The following is a 22,694-nucleotide window of genomic DNA, read 5'->3' as shown; positions in this document are numbered from 1 at the left end:
TAATTAATCAGTTTCTTCACAAAGGGAGTTCACTTTTGGAATGCTAGAACTAATGCTCCTCAACACTCATTAACAATCTGAAAAGGAGGTTGAATAAGATGACTTAAGTTTACCAGTAATACTAGACAGAAAAAGAAAAGCAAACAGATACCTCATGATAGAGGCTGGGCAGTAAAGCAAGAGAAGAAAATTCAGTGTTGATAAATACAAGATTATAATTTTTTTGTGGCAAAAAAATTTTCCAAATTTACACATACAAGGACAAACTCTAAACTATTACCACTCAATACTTCCATATCATTAATAGGTGGTTCCATAAAATTGTCAGCTCAGAACTCAGCAACAGTTAAGGAAAGTCTTAGAAGAGGGAAAAGAACAGCATGAAAAACACTTCCCTTTGAGGCTGTGCAGAGCAGAGTTTAACATAGGATTTGGGGTTTTTTTCTCATTCATTCCTGCATGGTAGCATGCAATGACCCAGCCCGCATTTCTGCTTATCTGGACTTCAGGTTAAGTTCTGCATTTATCTCACCAGCTAAATCATTCACCAAACCTAGTCTGAATTTTAGCCCATGGTTATCCCCACAACCCCATACCTGAAGACCCTCATTCCTGTAAAATAGTTTTTGAAGTGTCAGCTCTACAGATCTGTAGTCTAGCAACTTGTTCAGTGTATCCTCTTGAGACATTTCTCTCAAGTATTGCAATAGTAATAAATTGCAGTATTTTTCTCTCAAGAATCCATGGTTAACTGCATTTTTTCAGACTACAGAAGAGAATCCTGGTTTTGCAACTTTATTTTGTATGTTTTAATGCTACCTCTGTATCAAAGTGAAGGCAAAATGCCAAGCTATAAATGGACTAATATTCTAATTGAGATGAATTTTTTTTAGAGAACCATTATCAAAAGGCAGCACTTTACATTTAAGAGCATGTACTGCATATTGTAAGGATTGTCCAATAAAAGGTTAAACTTCCCAATTACACATAGTACTTACATAAGCCATACTTTAGGAAGCTCAAGGTAAAAATACCTACCTACTTAGGTATCTATTTTAATTTGTATTCCTGTAACACCTGTATAACCCAGATGCAGAAGTTGCATTGTGCTAGGTATTGTAGTTAAACTCAACACTTTGGGGCAGTGCCTATCTTGTACCTGAAAACATAATGGATGCTTCGCGTGCTACATACTTTAAAAATACCTAACCTTCAAGCACTTTAGGTAAAATGAAAATAATTCATTGGAAGACATAAGGAATAGATCAGGAAAGCTAAACTAAGATGCTAATGAAGAGCAGGGCCTTAAAAGATGAGTAGACAAAAGCCAGTAATCAGGCACACTAAAAGCAGACAAATGATGAAAGAGAGAAACCTAAAACCAGGATGATAACCTAGGAGAATTGACTCTAAGACTAACAAGTTTAACATCTAGGACAGATAAGAAATGATTTAATAATCAGTGAGAGAAGATGGACAAAACCATTAAAAAGTCACTCAAATATAATGCAAGCTTTTTCTTTTCCAAGCTAGAGAGCTCAAGAAAGGTACACAGTTGTTAGCTCCCAGTTTTCTAAACTCTTATCTATGAAGAACAAGCAAATCCTTTGAAACGTATTTAACACACAGCTTCAATCTTGCAGCTTTTACCTGTCATAAATACCTTGCGTACTTTAATGACTGTACAGGGAAGCTTACCACTCTCTGCAAGTACCACCAGATCTAATGAGGAAATGAGAAAGGAAATAAAAAAACCACCATACCTTGTGTTGTTCTATTGCATCTATCCACTGTTGTCTGTGGTCTGAGTCCTGAGCTCGGAGGTACCAAACACTATCGTTTACACTAATATCAAATCTGCATTCGTCAAAGTCATGGGGCTGTGACAGAAAAGAGTATAAGAGGAGCTAAAATTAGCAACATGATCAACAATACCTCACAGAATATTTTGACACTCTAAAATATTGTAACTAGAAAACCTGGTCTATATTGTCTTGAATTCATCCTAGATTCTAAATTCTGTTTTATGTAGCTGTCTCAAATAATGAACATACACTCCCATAATGAAAAATGCCAGTCTCCTGAAATAGAAAAGCCTGTTTAATATGTTCTTATTAAATAAAATTATCAAAAAAGTTCCACACAAACATTGACCAAAACTTTGTACTTTGAAACAAATGCTTTAGCAAAATAACTTCTGGACACAGCCAGGAAAACACACACACACACATATATATATATAAAATTTCAAAGCAGAAAAAAAAAATGAAGGTTATTGCTATCAGTATTGATTTGAGATGGAAGGAATACATACATTGTAGCAAAAAGCACCAGGATAGAACCATAAAAGCAGACTATAGCAACATGACAAGGAAGAGTGGGAACTAAAGGAAGCTGTGGCACCCTCTGCCTCAACTGTTTTCACCAGCTAAGACAGGATTGTCAGATAATCGGGAGCAACACGCAATCCTTTCCAATATCACCACCTGCATCTAACTTTCAGTTCACATGCCTCAAATACTGAAAAGCTTTTGTTTGTATTACAATGAAGCTGGTGAGGAAAGTACAGGAAAACAAAACGATCTAAACTGTCCTGTGCCCTGACACTGTCAGTTCAAAGCTACTCCTTAGCAAACATCCAACTGAGCACAACTCCTCCCCACCCCCCCTCCCCGAAAACTATTCTTAAAGAAACATAACAGATATAGCTGAATACCTTTTTGAATTTGAATACAAATAAAAGTTACACATGCAAATAACCATAGGAAGCTAACAGGCTCTAAGGTTAAGGCAAATGATGTGATCTGAATCATAGAATACCACGTTGGAAGGGACCTCAAGGATCATCTGGTCCAACCTTTCTTGGCAAAAGCACAGTCTAGACAAGGTGGTCCAGCACCCTGTCCAGTTGAATCTTAAGTGTCCAGTGTTGGGGAATCCACCACTTCTCTGGGGAGATTATTCCAATGGCTGATTGTTCTCATTGTGAAAAATTTTCCTCTTGTGTAATCGAAATCGGTACCCATTACCCCTCCTCTTTTCCACGTGACTCCTTGTAAAAAGGGAGTCTCCACCTTCTTTGTAGTCGCCCTTTAAATACTGGAACATGGTGATAAGGGCCACAGATATTGATCCCAGATGCTGAAGACAAGTCTAAGCATGTTAGTAATATCCTTTACAATGTAAGACCCACTCTGCAAACACGTTCATCTTGCAGACAGCTAAAGCACTGTGGATCACTCATGAAACACTCCACAAAAGAAAACCTAGAAGCAAGTCTCATTTGTTGTCACGCACAACAGTCCAGTGTCAGTGAGAATTATTGTCAAAGGATCTGGAAGTCAGAAGCTACTTACACATAATACACAATCCTTCTTGTTTAAATATACTAAGAAGGAAGAACAGCACAATAGAAGCCAAACTACCAAATAAAAAAAAAAGTGAAGCTTCATGTACTTTTATTAAACTCTTCCTAGTTCATTTTTTTAAAGCTTCATATATTTGGTCAAGGAACCTAAGTTCAATTTAAAGAAATTTAAACTTTCCACAGAAAAAAAAGTCAGCAGTTGACAAAACTGACAATCAAGTCAATCAACTGCAGCTACTGATTACTTAATACCTGATCATCTCAACCTAATTCAACTCAAACAACTTTCAAAACTGGTGCTATACACTGCTTTGCCTTCACTGAACCACAGAACATAGGGATGTAAGAAGGGATATGTGGTGGTTTGACCTTGGCTGGCTGCCAGGTGCCCACCAAACTGCTCTATCACTCCCCCTCCTCAGCTAGACTAGGGGAAAAAAATACAGTGAAAGGCTCATAGGTCAAGATAAGGGCAGGGAGAGATCACTCACCAATTACCATCACAGGCAAAACAGACTCATCTTGGGGAAATTAATGTAATTTATTGCCAATCTAAATCAGAATAGGATAATGAGAAATAAGAACAAGACTAAAGGCACCTTGCCCCTACCCCTCCCTTCTTCCCAGGCTCAACTTCATTCCCAATTTTCTCTACCTCCTCCCCCAGAGCAGTGGAGGGGGACGGAGAATGGAGGTTGTGGTCAGCCCATCACATGTTGTCTCTGCTGCTCCTTCCGTCTCACATCCTTCCCCTGCTCCAGTGTAGGGTCCCTCCCACAGGAGATAGACCTCCACAAACTTCTCCAGTAGGGGTCCTTCCCACAGGCTGCAGTTCTTCACAAACTGCTCCAGCATGGGTCCTTTCCATGGAGTGCAGTCCTTCAGGAACAGACTGCTCCAGCATGGGGTCCCTCTCATGGGAGACAGTTCTCCACAAACTTCTCCAATGCGAGTCCTTCCCACAGGCTGCAGTTCTTCATGAACAGCTCCAGCATGGGTCCTTTCCATGGGGTGCAGTCCTTCAGGAACAGACTGCTCCAGCCAGCCTAGGTCCCCCACAGGGTCACAAGTCCTGCCAGCAAACTTGCTCCAGTGTGGGCTCCTCTCTTCACAGGGTTATAGGTCCTGCCAGGAGCCCCAAAGCATGGGGTCTCCTCAGGGGTCACAGCCTCCTTTGGGCACATCCACCTGCTCTGGCCTGGGGTCCTCCACAGGCTCCAGGGTGGGTATCTGCTCCACTGTGGACCTCCATAGGCTGCAGGAGGACAACCTGCTTCCCATGGTCTTCAGCACAAGCTACAGGGGAATCTCTGCTCTGGCACCTGGAGCACCTCTTCCCCCTCCTTCTTCACTGACCTTGGTGTCTGCAGGGCTGTTTCTCTCACATATTCTCACTTCTCTCTCCCAGCTGCTGTTGTGCAGCAGTTTTTACCCTTTCTTAAATGTTATCACAGAGGCACTACCATCATTGCTGATTAGCTCAGCTTTGGCCACCAGCAGGTCCATCTTGGAGCCAGACAGAACTGGCTCTGTCATATATGGGGGCAGCTTCTGGCATCTTCTCACAGAAACCACCTCTGTAGCGCCCCCCCCCCCCCAAATTGGGTTTATTGGGTTGCCACATAAACCCAATACAGGACATCAAGTCTTCTAGTCCACGCCCCTCTTCTTCAAACTGCACATTATTATTACTATATATGAGAAAGATGTTTATCTGCTTTAGGGTAGCAAACCTGCCACATCAATGTGTCAGGCTTATATGCCTGTTCCCAGCCACCCGTCTGCCAGGCCCTCCTTTAGCCATGTGGTGGGGGACATGCATCTACAGCAATGGAAGATTCTCCCAAAAGCCACCCAAAAAGCAAATGTATAAAAATTAGCTATCAAAGTTTTTCCTGTTGTGACATCATTCCTCTGCTCGATCTCCCTCTCTCTCTGAAGCCCTTTGGGAGGAGTTAAAAGCAGTTACATGCTATGCAGTTAGAAAGACTTGCCAAAGTTAATCTTAAAAGCCTGCAGTACTACTGATTCCGCACTTCCATACATAACTTACTCCAGGGCACAACCATCCTTGCCTCCCCCTCCATCTCTAACCTAAACATCTTCTAATATGATTTAAGACCATCACCTCTTTGCCCTTTTCAAAGGCAGGTTTACATATTCCCTTTCTTTGCACAGCAACTTTTGATATATTTGAAAATCTATTCCTCATTGCTAAGACAGGGAAGGGAATTTTTTTCCTTGACATCTAGCTAAAACCTTTAAACACTTTTCTGGGCCATTCACTGCATGTACAGTTCTGCATTACCTATAGTTAAGAGACTAGGCCATCTAAAAACCAGGTCTAGGGTTATACTTAGCTCACTGTGCAGTTCCATGTTACCAAAAAGCCAGCTGATCAGGTGGTCCTGTTAGAAAAGTTGCTTGAAGATAAGAAATATCCAGAAACAAGGCTAAATACTGCTTCAAAAGGGAGTCAGGCAGGTGATACGATTTGCTCTTAACAGATGCATGTTACCTATTTACCATCTTATAGTACTTATTAATTGCCTATTTTCCATATTTTTTGGCAACTGAAATCAGACCCATTATTTCCCCCCCTTTTCCTCAGCTTTTTTTTTTTTTAGACAGGCTCCACCATAAGAACCCTGAATTAACTGAACACGAAAGGCAAATTCTCCAATATGCATTTTATCAAGAGCAAATAAAACACCTGAATCATGTGACCTGTTCTTTTCTTAACACAGAACAAATCACATTGTTGTTGATTAACCCTTTGTTGTTACATTAGCCAGCATCTTAGAGAAGATGCTGGCTCCAACAATTCCTTGTTGAGAACAAGGAATGAGCTCACATTTTATCTTCATGGGTAACTTGGCAGACTTCAGCATGTAACTTTTTGGTATCATCTGTTACTTTCTCCTCCCCCACTGAACTATGGACAAACTTCTTTGGTTTCCCTCTTGCTATAAATGCTTTTATTGTTTTCTGTAGCTGCATCTAGCAGAGATGACAAAGCGTTATTCACCACTTCTCAGGTCTGTCCTTTATTCTTTGAACATCCACCTCACACTAGTTTGAGCCTCTCCTTACACTTGCTGGAAGTTTTTCCACTTCTCTTACCTTCACTTTCTTCTTGTAGATCTCTACTCATTTCATTTAGATCTCCTTTTTTCTGAGGTTCACTGTTTGTAGCCCAGCATTCACCTTCCTCCTTATGCTCAGAAGCGATTATAAAATGGTACAGTTCTTAGCCAACTGCCTGACAAGACATTGGAGGATAAATAGGGATTTTCATCTGTAACAAACTAAGGACCTGTGCTGAGGCCAGGATATGTCCTACAACCACGCAGTAGGTTTTGACAACCAGGAAGTAGGATATGTCCTACTTCCACAACCATGATAAGGCAAGAAAGAGGAATGTTTTAGTCATGCAGGGAAACAGGGAGCAAGTAGGACTTCACTATCTACCCGCAGGACCTAAAGCAGGTTGGAGAACTCCAGCTGCTTTTTCCTAACATCCCCACCCCACAGCAGCCTCAAGCAGCATACATAAATTGAGAAGGCACTGGGGAACAAAACCCAGACTGAAATGACACTATGAATGGGAGCACCTGAAAACCTTTATAGCATTTTCAAAGGTGAGCTGGGCAGACTTTAAGAGTCTGTGGCAGAGGCAGCCTTTGTGGGTGCCAAACGGCTCCTTCTACAGCCAGCATTTAAAGAATCCCAAACAGCTAAATCATAATTCCATGCAAGAATACGCCGCAAGAAACAGGCCTCCAGCATCCCCAAACATGCTTTCTGTATGCCTCCTAAGCTTTCTTCTGAGGCACCTGCAGAGAATCCTGCCGAAATAGAGGCAATTGTAAGTATTCAAGCGTCCCAGATCTTTCTGTGTAAAACTAAATGATACTAGCTCTTACGTTCTAACCAAGCGAGAACAGTTTACATGAAGAGACATTTACTTGGCTACAGTTACTGAGGAAGTCCATAGTCATCTCAGGTCTCATGAGTCACAGCTGACTGCATTGCCACAAAATCCTTCCTGCTATACAGCTCACAAACTTGAAGTATTCCTGAAACAAGCTTCAGAGCAGTATCTGCTTGAAAAATACCGGTTAAGTGCTTAAGGCAACTCACACACAGAACCTTAAGTCTTTTTACTTACTTCCTAACCTTCAAGAGTACTGCATGGGGAAAAAAACCCCAAACTTGAATGAAGACACTTTTTCTTGCTCTCTCACTACTCTAAATGGTATTTCTTCTTTTCCCTATGGAGGAAAGCTGGGGCAGTTCACAGTAGATCCAACTCAAGTGTGCACATCACAACTATTAAAGTGTGCTTGGGCTGCTATTCCCATTGCAGAACTAAAACTTATCTACAGTTAACTTGTTTTAAAATTTTGAACGTTTTTCGTATTAGTAATAAACAAGCAGGGCACTAGGACACAAGACAAACAACAGAGGCCTACAGAAAATGAGAACCACCATTCTTTAGTTCTCTCTCAGACACGAATGTCACTACAATAAATGCGACACAGGCTGTTATCTAGCCTAGCTCCACTGGTTCACAGTTATTAACAAAACAATACCATATACTGCTATGAAGATAACTGAAGTTTACAATACACCAGTGTTATACACTATAATAACATATATCAACAGAGTGAAGACAAGCATTGTACTTACCTAATTCAGCAGTACAAAGCTATTATCCCTGAAGGTTTGACATAGCAGGTTTTTAATTGTTTTTTGTCATGCCAATAAGTAATTTTTTAATACAAGATTAAGAGAAAACTTAGTATAGCTGTACATTTATTTTGCCCACCACTAAATGTGAAAACCTGTTCAGCTGCTGAATACACTTCTTGAATTTCTAAATTCCAGTCATATTTAAGCCAGATTCCAAAGACCTCTAATGCCAATTCTCATTCATCCTGCTAAAACACCACATTACTTACTTTTCTGTGGACTGAATTATCACAGCCATAAAATCTTGTAAGAGATTTATATTCATAAAAAGGTAACTTTACAGTGAAGGCAAATATTAAGTACTACCTGTTTTATTCCCTCTAATAAAACTACTACAGAATTGAGAGAAATCATTGCTTTAGAAAAGGCATTTTGTAAAGCAATGCATTTTGGTTTACTTAATTAGGTTTCACAAAATTCTCTTAAGGGAAAAAGCTCAAATGATCCGAATCCCACTGATGAGCAGTTAGCTTTCAATCATTAGCAAAGACTTTAGTAGTAGCTTTAAGCTAAAACATGAAACCTGATGTTTCCCTACCACTTCTCTTAGTGCAGCTCAAAGCAAGTTAACAGAACTTCTCATTCTTTTTTCCAGGTAGGCTTGAGGATGGTGTCAGTCAAAAGGTACTTAACTGACAATTGAGAAAGTGAATTAAAGTTTTTGTAATCAAACCGGAAGGTTTTTCTTAAAAAAACGGCCTAAACTTATATGCCTTATATCAGAATATCTAAAGCTATTAAAAATGCTAATTCTCAGCTTTTAAAAAGCAAAAAATGCTTTATATGAGTAAAAATGACTTAACGTAAGATTATTCTTCCTATATAAAGTGTTTTGCATATATTCCACTGATGCAAATGCTGCAACCCATGCTTACAGATTTTTTTTTTCCCCCAAGTAGGATGTGTATAGGGACAGACCACCCCATGATCACTTCTCCTCCACTCAGAATACAACTTAGTGCATTTTGTCTTTTGCTTCATCTGATGGTACAGTACTGAAATACCACTTTGCAACTCTGATGTCTATCTGCAAGCACCTTCACATTCACAAGCCTGAAAAAAAATCTTTTCAAGATAGCAGTCTCCAACAACTGCAACTTAAATACTTCTTATAAGTGGACATGAAAAGTCATGCCCTTGAAAATGAGATGCAAGCCAAGCTATCACAACCAGTGTTTGACAGCTCAGAGCTGAATACACGATCTTTTCCTACATGAATAGTGTCACTTTCCTACAATGCAAGGTACCATTTATCCACTGGTTTGTGGCTTAGTTTTTCCACCATCCCCATAGAATTTAGGAAAAGTGTCCCTTCTGCACCATTCTGCAACTTCCTGAAATCCTCCAGTTACACAGTGCATGAACAAACTACTACCTCCTCCACAAAAGAGTTTAGAGCAGTCACTACATAAGAAGATCTACAGATCTGCCTATATGTTCTCAGAGGTCATTCAATAGGTTCTGGACCTAGATGTATTCACTCAAATGCCAAAAACCCCTCTATTGTCTCTAGCTTCCAACAGGAAATCCAGATCATTCCAGGACAATACGTACAGGACAAGAAAGGATAGAGGGGGACAAGCAATTACCAGAATACACTAAATTGCATCTGTAACATGGTATTGCTTTTGAAACAGACAGAAGTTCAAAAGAGGACTGTGCTCACACATAAGCAAGAGAACATCCTCACAACAGGAGGCAGCAAACTGGACAAAAGGGGACACGTGTATTTGATAATTTAGGAAGCAATGGACAAAAACACTATCGCATGTTAAACAGAGAAAAGGCGTAACATCTTATATGATGAGCTATAGAAATATGACGCTGAGGACCTTAAAGAGTAGCTTATCTGATGCAACAGAAAAAGGGGAAGCCAGTGAAAGCAGTGTAAAGTAACAGGTAACAAGATCAAATTAAAAAAATGTCTTCACCATTTTCACTAAGCAGCAGGTATTAAAATAAGAAAAACATGGCAGTTACTGAGAAGTGAGGCTAACACCAAAGTGTGTATTTTGACTATGGAAGCAAATAAAAAAAGAACCTATCTGATGCCAGGAAGGAAAAGTTACATGAACACTTTCTATATGTACTTATGTTGAGGTGCTAACAAAAACCCAAAGATAAAAAGTTTACTTTAAGATTTGTGCTGTATGATTGAAGGAATTAATTTTAAAAGTACACATGAAAACTGCATTTCAGCTCCCATGTAAAACCAGTTTGGAATTGGCAAAGGCTATGATTATTTAGCTAGAAAAAAAGGCAAGTGAAAAACCTCAGCCAAGTTTCAAAAAGTGCACATCTTAAAATAATTTTTCTAAAGCATTTAATTCATGACAGATTCAAACTGTAGAGGAATTATGTCCTCTCCCTACAAAATTTAAAATGGCTGAAAACATGCTAACTTATAAAAACCACTGAACAGAAAAGATAGTGAAATGAAGTACCACAGAGATGATTTTGAAGTTGTATTCTATATGGTGAATAGTACTCTAAAATCATCACTGGAAAAATCCTCTCAATCAGCTGAATGAAAATATGTGCTTTACCAATGAATACTATGCTTGGTAAGAATTTTTACCAGACAAGATAGGTCTAAAACCATGGTCTTTTGTGCCCTACTGAATACTAAGGAGAAGTATTTAGTTAAGTTAGCATATTTCTTTCTGGAGTAACTGCTCATTTTTCAGAATACATCCTGAACACTGCTATTCCAAATGGTCTATTCTTTCTTGTATCCTTCCTTGACATTATTTCCTCTGAATGAGCATCATCACTGTATTTTCCTTTAGAGATGTCTTCCTTTCCCAAAGTTTGAGTACACACAGCAAAATCCTCCCTCTGCTTAGGAACAATCCTTGTCCCTTCTTCTTTCAAACAAGTGCATTAGTCACAAGCTATGCCTATGCTGACTTTCTAAATTACTGTGGTAGCTTGACCCTGGCTGGCTGCCAGACCCCCACCCAGCCACTCTCTCACTCCCCCTCCTCAGCTGTACAGGAGAAGAAAATAAGATGAAAAGCTCATGGGTCACAATAAAGACAGGGAGATCACTTACCTACTGCCATCATTGGCAAAACAGACTTGACTTGGTGAAAATTCATTTATTGCCAATTAGAGTTGGATGGTAAGAAACAAACACAAAACTAAAAACACAGGCACAGGGGGATGGGGAATGAGGGCTGCAGTCAGTTCATAATGCTTTAGCTCTGCTGCTCCTTCCTCACGCTCTTCCCCTGCTCCAGCATGGATCTTCTCCATGGCTGCAGTCCTTCAGGATAAACCCGCTCCAGCATGGGCTCTCCAGAGGCTGCAGCCTCCTTCGGGGCATATCCAGCTGCTACGGTAGGGTCCTCTGCAGTGTGGAAATCTGATCTGGTGCAATCCCCTCCACAGGCTGGAGCAAAATGCCTGCTGTGCAGGGGATCTCTGCTCCACACCTCCTCACCCTCCTCCTGCTCTCACCTCGGTGCTTGCAGGGCTGTTTCTCACACTTCTTCCTCACTCCTCTTTCTCACACACTACTGAGAGCATTTTTGCCCTTTAACTATGTTTATCTCTAGGTGTCACCACAGTGGCTGAGGGGCTCAGCTGTGCCCTGTGGTGGGTCTGCTGGAGCTGGCTGGAACTGGCCATGTACAGCAGAGGCCACCCAGCAGCCCCCACCCTTGCCATCTACACCCAGTGCAATTATAAAAGTCCACCAAGATCCTTTTGTCTCTACAAGTTATTTTTGAAGACACTTGGCTTTGGAAGTATAAACATTAAAGTTACTAAATAAAGTCATTACTTTAATTTTGCAAGGGTTTTTTTTAAATATAATTAACTATCCTAGATCTAACTCTCAGGGTGGAACAACTTAGAGAAAGCGTTATACTTCATTGTTTATAACACATTTTATTAAAAATGTACTGAAAATCCAAGAGATGTTGCAAGTTGTAATTCACTGTATTTGTTACACCCCCCACCCCCCCAAAACAAAAAAAAACCCCACCAAGATCCAAGTAGATCCACAAACCTGTGGAATTACAGTCAGTCAAAATTCTGGTTTCCCTTTCTGAATTCCAAACTCCAGGCAAAACCTAATAGAAACATTGAACTGGGATGTCTTGACTTTCCTTGCTGTTATTCTTTAGCAATAAGAACCCACTTTTTAGTTACATCGGCTGGCTCTTTTTTTTTTTAAACAGGATATAGGGAAACTTTATTGCAAGTAAACAAGACAGCTTTATGCCTACCGAAACAGTGATGAACCTTTTAGGTGGTAAAACATGGGACATCTATTCGTTTGCTCATTACTACATTAAAAAGAAAAACTTCCTCATAGTGGCACATTTACACATGTAGAAAAATCTTGTCAAGAAAATAGGCTTAAAAATATAAAAGCCTCTTAAATATTTCTACATTCTTTGCTACCACTCAAAAATTTCACTTCAGGTCTTAGGTTAGGATATTTGCCTTTCAAAATGCCTTTCAGCACTGCGTCTTCTTCTAAATAATGATCTTATCTTTCCAAAACCTAGCTAAAGTAGACGGCCCACTGCATCCATGAAAGCAGAAGCATGCTAAGTAGAACGTAATATTAGCTTGTTAGCATGCTATGCAAACTTTAAGATTAGCTTGGTTTAATCCATTGCAAAGAAGCTCTCATATAAGAATCACCTTTCTAAGTCTGGAACAAGCATATATTGTAGGTGTTACTTTAGCAGTGAAACCACATTTAAAATTTGAAACCTACAGTTCTCAAGACAAAACCTGGTCAATCTGGTTTTCTGCACACCTGGCAGAGAGGTTCAGCTGCAGGAGTGATCATATAAAAATAATTTTTAGATTTTTTTTGTGGGGAATCAACTATCCTATAGTCTTACAGTACCCAATTTGTTAATTAATATTATATCCAATTATTTCCCTTGCAATAATGTGGAATTACTATGTAGTAATCAAGGCATGCTGTGTTGGTTGATACGTAAACACACCTCTGACACATGCTATTCCCAACTGCCTACTGAAAAACCAATGACTTGTGATAGCAAGACCTAGAGTATAACAAATGTGCACCTGAAATATCAGCTAAGTTTTGGTCCAAGACATGGAATTCACTGTGTTATTAGAAGAAATGAGGCCAAGACTGAAATAGTTGTAAAACAGCATGTGCACACAGCCACTGCCTAAAGCGATCTACTAGGGTATCTATAGTGGATACCCTACATAAGAGCTCCATGGATTAGTGATGGGGTAATTAACAGTTTCTGATATGCACCATGAGAAATCAGGACATAACTAATGGGCCTGTCCTGTTTGAACATAGTCTGAAGAATTCTAAACTTTATTGAAGTCATTAATTGATAGCTCTAAAGGCAAGTTGTTATGACTCCAGGATATGAGATACTGGAAATGGAATTGTACATGTTGTCTCTTTGGTGGGAACCAAACCAGAGAACTGAGTCCCCTGCAGAAAAATGCACATGATGCTCCTCAGGTATCCATTAGGAACAAAATATTAGCTTTATCCATCAACATCATGCATCAGCCATGGGGAAAAAAAAAATCAGAATTATACCACCCAGAAAAATATCAGCTTAGAATTGATTTGAAATCACCAAGTTAAACTCGTTAGGAATCCCATCATACACAGCAAGAAGCTAGAGTTATTAATCAGGCAGGAAGCAAGGCAACTTTGTATCAACTTTAATGGCTGCAGAATCCCTGTGTGTCACTTTAAGTTTATTTTTATAGGACTGTCAAATATAGGAGCAGGAATCACACATACACTGTTGCACCCCTAAAATCACTATTTGTGTATTGATTAGCTTCGTTGTATCTCATACCATGTACTGCAGTGTGCCACGGAAGACCCAAAAGCTGTACATAAACCAACAGCAACAGTACAATATGGATTTCACAAGTAAACCATGAGGCAACACCCAGAGAATATATTCTACCCTAAGAGAAAAGCCATGCTTTGCGGCACTATGTTGAGCTGGCAGAGAGTGCAGAGCACCCTGGACTTAGACTCAGTGATGGGAACAGAGAGTTCCCATCCTATAAAAGCAGTGGAGCTGCAGCTAATGCAGAGGCCTGCCATAGCTGTGAAAGCAGCACCATAAGACTTAAGGTTAGCTTGGTTTGAATCCAAACATAACCCATTTAATATAGTACAACTGTATAAGCATTTCTATAAATGCAGTATTAACATTACTAGCAACAGGCCTTATGTTAACTATGCAAGTCGTGACTTGTGAGGCTCATTATCAACTTGTTATGAAAACTAGCTCTATGAACTAGACCTTGGTACCAGATGTCTCTTGTTATGACATACAATTTTAAGCATAAGATAACAAAAGCCTTGAAAATATGGACACCAGACTAAAAGCAGAGGCCCCAGAACCATAAACAACTCCTTAATGGTCAATTACTGGTCAGCGAGAAAGTGCAACCCCCAGAGCTGGGAAGGCTGTTTTTCTCTAATTAGCAGCAGCTACACAAGGGAAAAAAACTGAACAGCTGAGCAACAGGGCAACAACAAGGCACCCGCTGCAGCCTGGGAAAGTAACACCTCCCCAGCATCACACCACATGTAGTCCAGGACCAGGAGCCTCAACCATTTTATAAAAGATGGTTATAAAAGAACCTACATTGAGGGGCAGCAGGTTGGCAGAAGATGCCTACTTCAATTCTGTCCCTGTCCTGTCATCCACCTCCCCCTCACCCCTTACGGAAGAGCTCTTCACTCAGGTCACCTTGACCTCAGCAACTAGGACCATCAAGAACAAAGATACCAGGCTAGCAATACAGTACTGGCTACATGGTACTGCATACTTACAGCTAATTTAGTATCTAAGTCAGATATAAGACTGACTGCATTGAATACATAATTATAATGGTTAGTGTGCAAGAACTAATGTATAGTGGCAATTAACAATGTTTAAGAATAATTACAAGCACAAGGCATGTTGTTAATGTCAGCCTAAAAGCTTTTATTCTGAAGTTTAAAATTGACCTGATTTGTCAGTCTAAACTCCTCCATCACAGCTACCTCTAATTCCTTGATAACTATAATATTTGTGTACATATGTATCTATATATGCATACATATTTAGTTGTGAAAGAGCTTAAAAAGAGAGCTTAAGAGCAACTTTTCTTCTTAAAAGAGAGCAACTTAAAAACACTAGTCACAATACAATCTGGGTTAAGTGCCTGGAGACATGGGGTAGCAAATTCTATTCCAACTGGTCCTCTTCATTGAGGAATGGTGGACTTCAGTTGAGTGGAAAGACACACCAAACAGGCCACGAAGTGGCTGAAGTTGGTGAAAATATTTGATCTAATCCACATTGATTAGAATTCATGAGGAACATGGCAAAAGCAGCAACTGAAGTATATGCCTGAAGGACGAGGCAAAAAGATGAACTAGGAGAAGCAGAAACAACACTCAAGTGGTCATCTGTGAAGAACTATTCTGAGTATATGAACAGAAGTGAAAGGCTAGTAAGATAGCAACTTTAGGAGGCAGCAAAACAGAATGGCCTGGTGCAGCTGCATACTAGTAGATTTAAAAAAAAAAAGAGTATTCTGACCTTTTTACTTAGCATTCTAGGAATGCATATCAGAAAGTGATGTCTTGTATTGTACAAATACTCAATAGAGATGTTAAAAATGTCATTAGTGGCTATCATAAGACAGATCAGATAATCAACAGCAGGTTGCCTAGCAGGACTGTTGAGCAACACTACAACCCCAGAAGGGCATGACATATGAACCAACTGTATCCATGAACAATAAACAAACTATAAATCAATCTTATGAAGATGCACAGAAAGTCAGATGAGCAAGAATAAGGATTGCAAATACCACAGAAAAATTTGCTGAGGTATAAAATCATAGCTTTAACACCAAATGCAAACACTGGAATTATTTAAGGCTTGGTATAGCATCTGTGAGAAATGCTCCACAGCATGAAAATGCTCTGATATAAACCATAGGCAAGAATCATGCTCCTGAAGTGGATGTCAAATCATGAACACTGCTAAAAATTAATTAATTCTCTTAATAAAACAAAAAATTTCAAGTGGGGGAATGATATTCTAATTGATAATAAAAAGTTCACAAGAGTACTGTTGGATTACAGCCCTAATCTCAAGTATGTGGTAAAACATTATTATATTCAAGAACTAAAGCTGAATTCTTCAGCAATATTAAGTAATCCTAAAATATTTGGGTAATACACATTACTTATTTTTTTCACATCTTAATCATTATGGAATTCTTCATCATAATATGATGAACAGTCTCACCTGAGCTGATCTGGGTGCATATTTTTCCACTTCTGACTTAATTTCCTTAATACATAATAAGGAAGAAATGTATTCTTCCTTTATGTATTAATGTATTTATGTATTCTTCTATTATGTATTAATACATAATAAGGAAGAAATCTTCTATTTCTCTACCCTGCCAAATAATTGCTTTTTGTTTGCCAAGGATATTAGCACTCTGTAGCACTTTGATAAATACAGGGCAATGTTCTGACATTTTCACTTTGAACATCAACCCATCCATTGCTGGTTCAGGTAACTCAGAGACATATACAAATCTGTACAGAGGATGTGAATACTAAAAATAATTGTTCAGGAGAATCCCATGTTCCAAGGAACTGCTGCCTGCTGCACCAGCACTGGCCCAGTGTCATTATCTCCCAGGCATCAACTCCCTTTCTCTCTCTTACTCCCCTGTTGCTCTTTGGCATTTTCCTCTCCAGAATACAATCATCTCAGGCCTTTCACATATGAGTAAGCATTCCTGACCACACTTGCCTCTGTCCAGAACATCCATTCAGATTTCTCTCCCACTTAGCCAAGATTTTCCACCAGTCTGGATTTAGCTACTTGATTATTTAAGGCACACACCAAAGCCTGAAAGTACTAATTGCCATGTGTCCTAAATAAACCCCTATCTAGTTAGGGCTTGTATTCTATGTCTTAGTTTACTCAGGTCATCTTTTTAGTAGCAATTAAGGCTGAGGAAGCACTTTATCAAATTACAGAAAATGAATTATTTAATTAAATGCTCATCACTTCATACTAAAACAGACTGTTTTCCAACCTCAGACAGTTGGAAACAGTATTTTCCCATGCAATTAGCAATTATTGCAAATTTACTGCTATGGTATTTCTGCCCAGGGCACAGATTTATAGCTTAGCTTTTTTTAATAAAAGCTTTCACCAACTACAAGCTATCGGTTCCCATTCAACTTAACTAGCAACAGATTGAATCAAACCTATCAGTAGAAAAAAGCTGCAATTACATCATTCTTCTTTTATCATAAGCAGGTCTGTTAGCAAGATCAAAGTTCGCAGAAGTAGCTAGAAAAAAGCCAATCCAAAGTTTACCGACATTAGTCCTCCAAGTGGGTCTACTTCTATACACTACCACTCCAACTGCTTCCCAAATACCGTTACATTTCACAAAATTTAAAATAAACACACCAACGTACTGTCGATGTCAAGTGTAAATTTTTGAAAGTCTACTTTGCAAGACATGATTCTTCATGCTAAAAGTGTTTTAAACAATACTACTAAGAATATTTGCCTAGCACTGACATTTCCTTCAATTAAAAATACACATCTTTATATTCTAAAACTTAAGCATTTGTAGAGTTTAAAGTTTCTGCGAAAAAAGCTCTCATAGGAAGCTTGTGTATGTGTTTAAATTGACAAATGCATGAACCATCCTCTGTTAACTCGTCAATCTATTTTTAAAAATGTCAATCTATTTCCCCTCACAAGTGCCCAATTATTAATGGTGGCCAGCATCATACTATAAATAAATCAGAAATACTGCTAGAGTGAGGAAGGGCAGCTCTTCCACTAACCGTATCTTTAAAAAGTGGGGTAAGTTTTTTATTATTAGTGGCTGGTTGCTGGGAAGAACCATCTCACTCTTTCCTCAGACTATGTGTAAGGAAATGAGAAGGTTAAAATTGGAAACTGCCAGTTTAGCTCTTTCATGCATAGTGCTCTTGTTCTTTTCGTAAACTGGAACTAACACATGTTTATACCAGCCCTACTTTATAACATGAATATTTATTAAGTTATCCACAATAGCAATTAATTGCTAGTTAGGAAAAAAAAAAGCTAAGACAATTCACTAAGCTATCTCTTAGGCAGACTTCATTTTTCTATCTTCTCGCCTGTCCGGAGCTCCAGATATTCACAATAGATATTCAAGAAATCCACTCTTTCAGAAGTCCATTCTGAAGGGGAATGGCTTGCAACTTGTATATTAATATAAAACGTAATTACTGCCTTCATTAAGCAACAGTGCTTTCTAATTACTGTTTCTAAAAAAAAAAGCAAGCCTAGTTTACTGAAAATATCTCCATTATGCAAACTGAATTTATTGCTCAATCCTGGCCCAGGCATTTCCACAGAACTGTCTAAATGTCTCTTTACAACACAACAACAAAGTGCTCTAAAAAAGGAGTAATAACCAATAGCATGTTTCCATTAAGATTTTGACATGAGTATGCATCATCACAGTACAACCAAAACCAAGGAAATCATTGCATCACAGTTATTGCACCTTGTTTAAGCTACCAAATTAGAAATCAAGAAGTTTTTCTATATCAGTCATATATACAGAAAGGAAGATGAAGACCAACCACTGGATTAAAACAACATGGCAAGTATGAATCCTATCTGAAGAAAATCTGAAGGTTAAGGTGGAACATAAGCTTTTGGAACTCTTCCTGCATAGGCAGTCATCTCTAGTGAAAAAAATACAAAGTTCACAGATGGCTGAGTTTAACCATTCTTAAAATTTATCAAGCATGACATTTCTCTTAAGCATTTTTCAAGATCCTCCACATGGAACAATGCAGAAGAGCTATCCTGACCAGCCAAATCCTTTCTGGAAAAACCCTAGAACTCATGAGATAAACACTTTGTTGTTAAGAATTTGTAAACAGGTTTGAAAATCTATTAATATAAGTTACCACCAGGATTAAATTAGTGCTGGCCTTTCTAGGAGACTGCCTGAAGTGGGGGGGCACAGCAGATGGCCTCGAGAGTTCCCTTCCAGCTTAAGTTATTCTGTGCATACCATGTTATTCTTGATACATCACACTGTGACTGCATGAGTTAGTGCAAGCCACTCTGTACAAAAGCAGTGATGGCACTATCAGAACAGACACAGTAATCAAGGCAAAGAAAGTACAACCTCAAAGGCCAGTTTGCCTGGAAGTTGGACTTCCAGCTCTACAGAGCATTTCTGTTTGTTCTTTCAGTGACAGACCCTAGACCTTCCAACTCCAAAGCTGAATCCCACATATCCACCACTACAGAACTGCCATCAACATTTGCTCCTAATCATGTACACAGAAGTGCCCATCGAAAGTTTGACTTTAAGAATGAAAAACTACAAAGTTTTGTTAACAAAAGGTTATCTTTAGTAAACGCCACCTGGCTTTGACAACCAACTACAGCAGTAAATTAGGATGTCCAGGCTAGATTAATATAACAAAGCTTAAATCTGTGCATATATGAACTTTTTATAATACCCATAATTTCCTCTCATCCCTTGACCACATAGCAGAATTTTTAACTTGAGTTCAAGCCTCCACCCTGTTACAAACCAATTAAACGCCTTCGAGGTGTTTCTCCTTATCTGGCTAAAAGCAACTCAGTTAGCATCATGTATTGACTTCCATTGTCCTCCCCCATAACTTAATCCACATGGCCAGTTCTTAACAGTTCATTACTTGATGTAATCCAGTGAGTACACAATAAATACTCATCCTTTAGTCCTCTATTCTAGAAAAACCAGCTCTTTTCAGTCGCAGTGGTTAATACAGCAAGTAGTCCAACCAGACCCCACCTTTTTCATTCAACTAAAGACTATTGTCACAGGAACCTACCTGTTTTGGAGGGATGACATAATTCTACACTTGAAATACCTGAAGAAGCTACTTTAACAAGCTAATTTAAAAGTCTTCCTCTTATTAAATAAAGAGGGGAGAGACAAGTGTCTTATAAAATATCCCTGTAGAATCATCTGTCTATCAATCTCTGCCCAATGTGATAGGAATGATAAAACAAAAGCAGAAGCAACTGCAGCTTTCTGAACACAACATTCATGTCTCAGTTAATACTATGACTTATCATTAGGCTGATCTTCATTGCTGGAAGTGCAGTAAGACTACTCATAACAGCAGCTTTCCAAATCTGTGCTTATACATCAACAAAACTTGGACCTTCTATACTACTAGCAGAATTAATTACACACAGAAAATCATTACATTCCCCATTGAATCCAAACATGCATGCCTAATCTGAGTGCCTAAAAGAAAGCTCTATGAAAATCCAACCACCCTTTCCTACAAGGAAACTTTACAGCCATCAACACCATCTCATATCACTCATGTCCTGCTTTGTACCGAAGGAAAACTTACCAAAATACACCAGGTTAGGAGATAGGTAGTTACTATGCCTGACTCTGGATCAGCAAGATCAAGGAAAACTAAACTTACAGTATAGTGAAAGACTGTTGAAAAATATTTAAGATTAAGATCCCAACTACATCAAATCAGTGAAAAGAAACCTGACTTCCCCTCTCTGTCAAAGTAATCACAAGACAGAGTAAAGAGTAAGTTCCACTGATAGCGAAAGTAGTTTTCACACATTATCATCTCAACATCTATTTTATCAGCTATTGGTGTTCTCTGACGCATTCAAATACATGCTAGTAAGCTTACAGTTAGTAAGACATTACAAGGACATGAAAGTAAAAATTAACTACGTACCACAGGAAGAATATTTTAAACATTTATCTTTAAGCATAATTAATTTTCTACTGAAAACATAGGTTTAAAAAAAATGTATTCAATTTGCTACCAAACAACTATCAAACCAGAAGCATTCATGCTAAAACTCTGGCTTAGAGGAATACCTTCTGAAAAATAAGAGACAGAATAATCGCACAACAGTTTCAAAAGTAAATTTCTATATCCCAGAGGCATGAAATGATCCAACAGTATTCCTGAACCTCCAATACGTACACAACAATCATTTTAACTGCAGCTAGAAATAATTAACAGAAGTTTACTAGGTTTCAGAGATGCCATCTCAAACCACAATCAAGCAATTAAACTGTCAAATACCTCTCATAAAGCATGAGCCTGAATGAAAATGGAGTAACAAAAATATCAGGTTAACTTAGAATAAAAAGTGGGCACAGTTCTCATTCTCCAACTCCGTAGTTTCTTTCTCAATGTAGTCAAGAAGCTCAAGAACTGAAAAAAAAGGAACGATTTGACTCCAAGTGACCAGATGTAACAAGTACCAGATAGAAGAGGAAAAAAGCTATGTGTAAGAAGTTCCAGTGTTACATACTTCCTAGTCAGAACATAAGCTCACCAACTTCCCTTCACAAACTGCAATGTACCAAAACATTCCAGCAGCAATAGCAGCATCACTATAATCTCTCGCTCCGCCACCACAACTGAATTCAGGCTGCTGATGGGCTCTGCAGCATACTTCCAGATGTCCCTTGGCCTATATCCTTGCCACCACCTTCCCATCTCTGCCTGGTTGGCATGTTAAGCCTCTTGCTAGTGAACTTGAGACCTTTTTGCAAGTCCTGATCAGAGGCTGGTACTACTACAGAGTGCCAAGAGTACACTTAAGTCAGAATTTCTAGAGACTGTTGTTGTGCACCATGTATTCCTGAGTAAGTCAAATCTTGAGCAAGTTTTAAAAGTTTAAAGCTGTTTAAAAAAGTTTTAAAATAAATGATCTGTTTTAATTTTTAGATGACTGCAATACCTGTCAGACATCTAAATGTAAAATCTGCTTTTTCTTCACAGGCTTTTTTCCAAAATGCATACAGTTGATGTAATCAATCCAGTCTTTTTTTTCAAACCAAGATGTGTTTAATAAAATTCTATTTGTAAGCTGAATATTAGTGAGAAAGAAAACGTCTCATTTGTCATCCTTAATTCAGTTTGAAAAAACCACATTCGGTGGAATAAGAACATAAACAGTAAGATTTAACACCACTCCTCTAGGAACTTGTGTGCAACACAGAAGTCCAGCTATTTTTTCTCTAAATCACATAAACGGACTATTTAACAGTAACAGAAAAGCTATAGCATGCTTTTTGGCAGGTATTAGTCATAATTAATACATATCATAATTCTGAAAGCCACAAGAAGCAGATTTTTTTAAATTTATCTTCTAAGGCCAATTCATCTTTATGAGATTTCATTTATATGTAGGCTCTTTATTCTTAGCAGTGCAATACCAAATCTTCTAGCATTAGACAAAAACAGCAACACACTAACTTGTTCAGAGGAGGAAGCATTTTCTTTTGGAAATGTTCTACAGAGTCATGTTCAGAAAGTACAGTCAAAGAAGTACTACCCTCTCCCTCTAGTGCAAAGTGTGAAGGCTGTGATGGATGGTACCTCCTTTGGGAGGTTGGTCCAGGGTCTTAGGCCAACCCCTGGAAAAACTTTGCAGCCTCCAGAGGCAAACTGTATCCCTACCTACAGAAACCCGCTGCAGTAAGAGATGAAAAG

The 22,694-nt window shown here is 38.8% G+C and overlaps 1 protein-coding gene across 4 annotated transcripts in view; it reads right to left on the bottom strand.

Annotated features, from left to right (window-relative positions):
• Positions 1–22,694, bottom strand: part of CERT1 (ceramide transporter 1) — an 80,754-nt gene that overhangs the window by 53,557 nt on the left and 4,503 nt on the right. For 3 of the 4 annotated variants that reach the window (XM_075526745.1, XM_075526743.1, XM_075526744.1), the window contains exon 3: positions 1,764–1,880. The exons of the other annotated variant lie outside the window; for it this stretch is intronic. In XM_075526745.1, coding sequence (XP_075382860.1) covers positions 1,764–1,880 — 117 coding nt within the window. The remainder of the gene's footprint in view (positions 1–1,763; positions 1,881–22,694) is intronic. 4 annotated transcript variants of the gene reach the window in all.

The sequence above is a fragment of the Mycteria americana genome, chromosome Z, assembly GCF_035582795.1.
Source record: "Mycteria americana isolate JAX WOST 10 ecotype Jacksonville Zoo and Gardens chromosome Z, USCA_MyAme_1.0, whole genome shotgun sequence".
Lineage (NCBI taxonomy): Eukaryota > Metazoa > Chordata > Aves > Ciconiiformes > Ciconiidae > Mycteria > Mycteria americana.
Note: the sequence above shows the minus strand (reverse complement) of the source record. Positions and strands in the feature narration are given on the sequence as shown.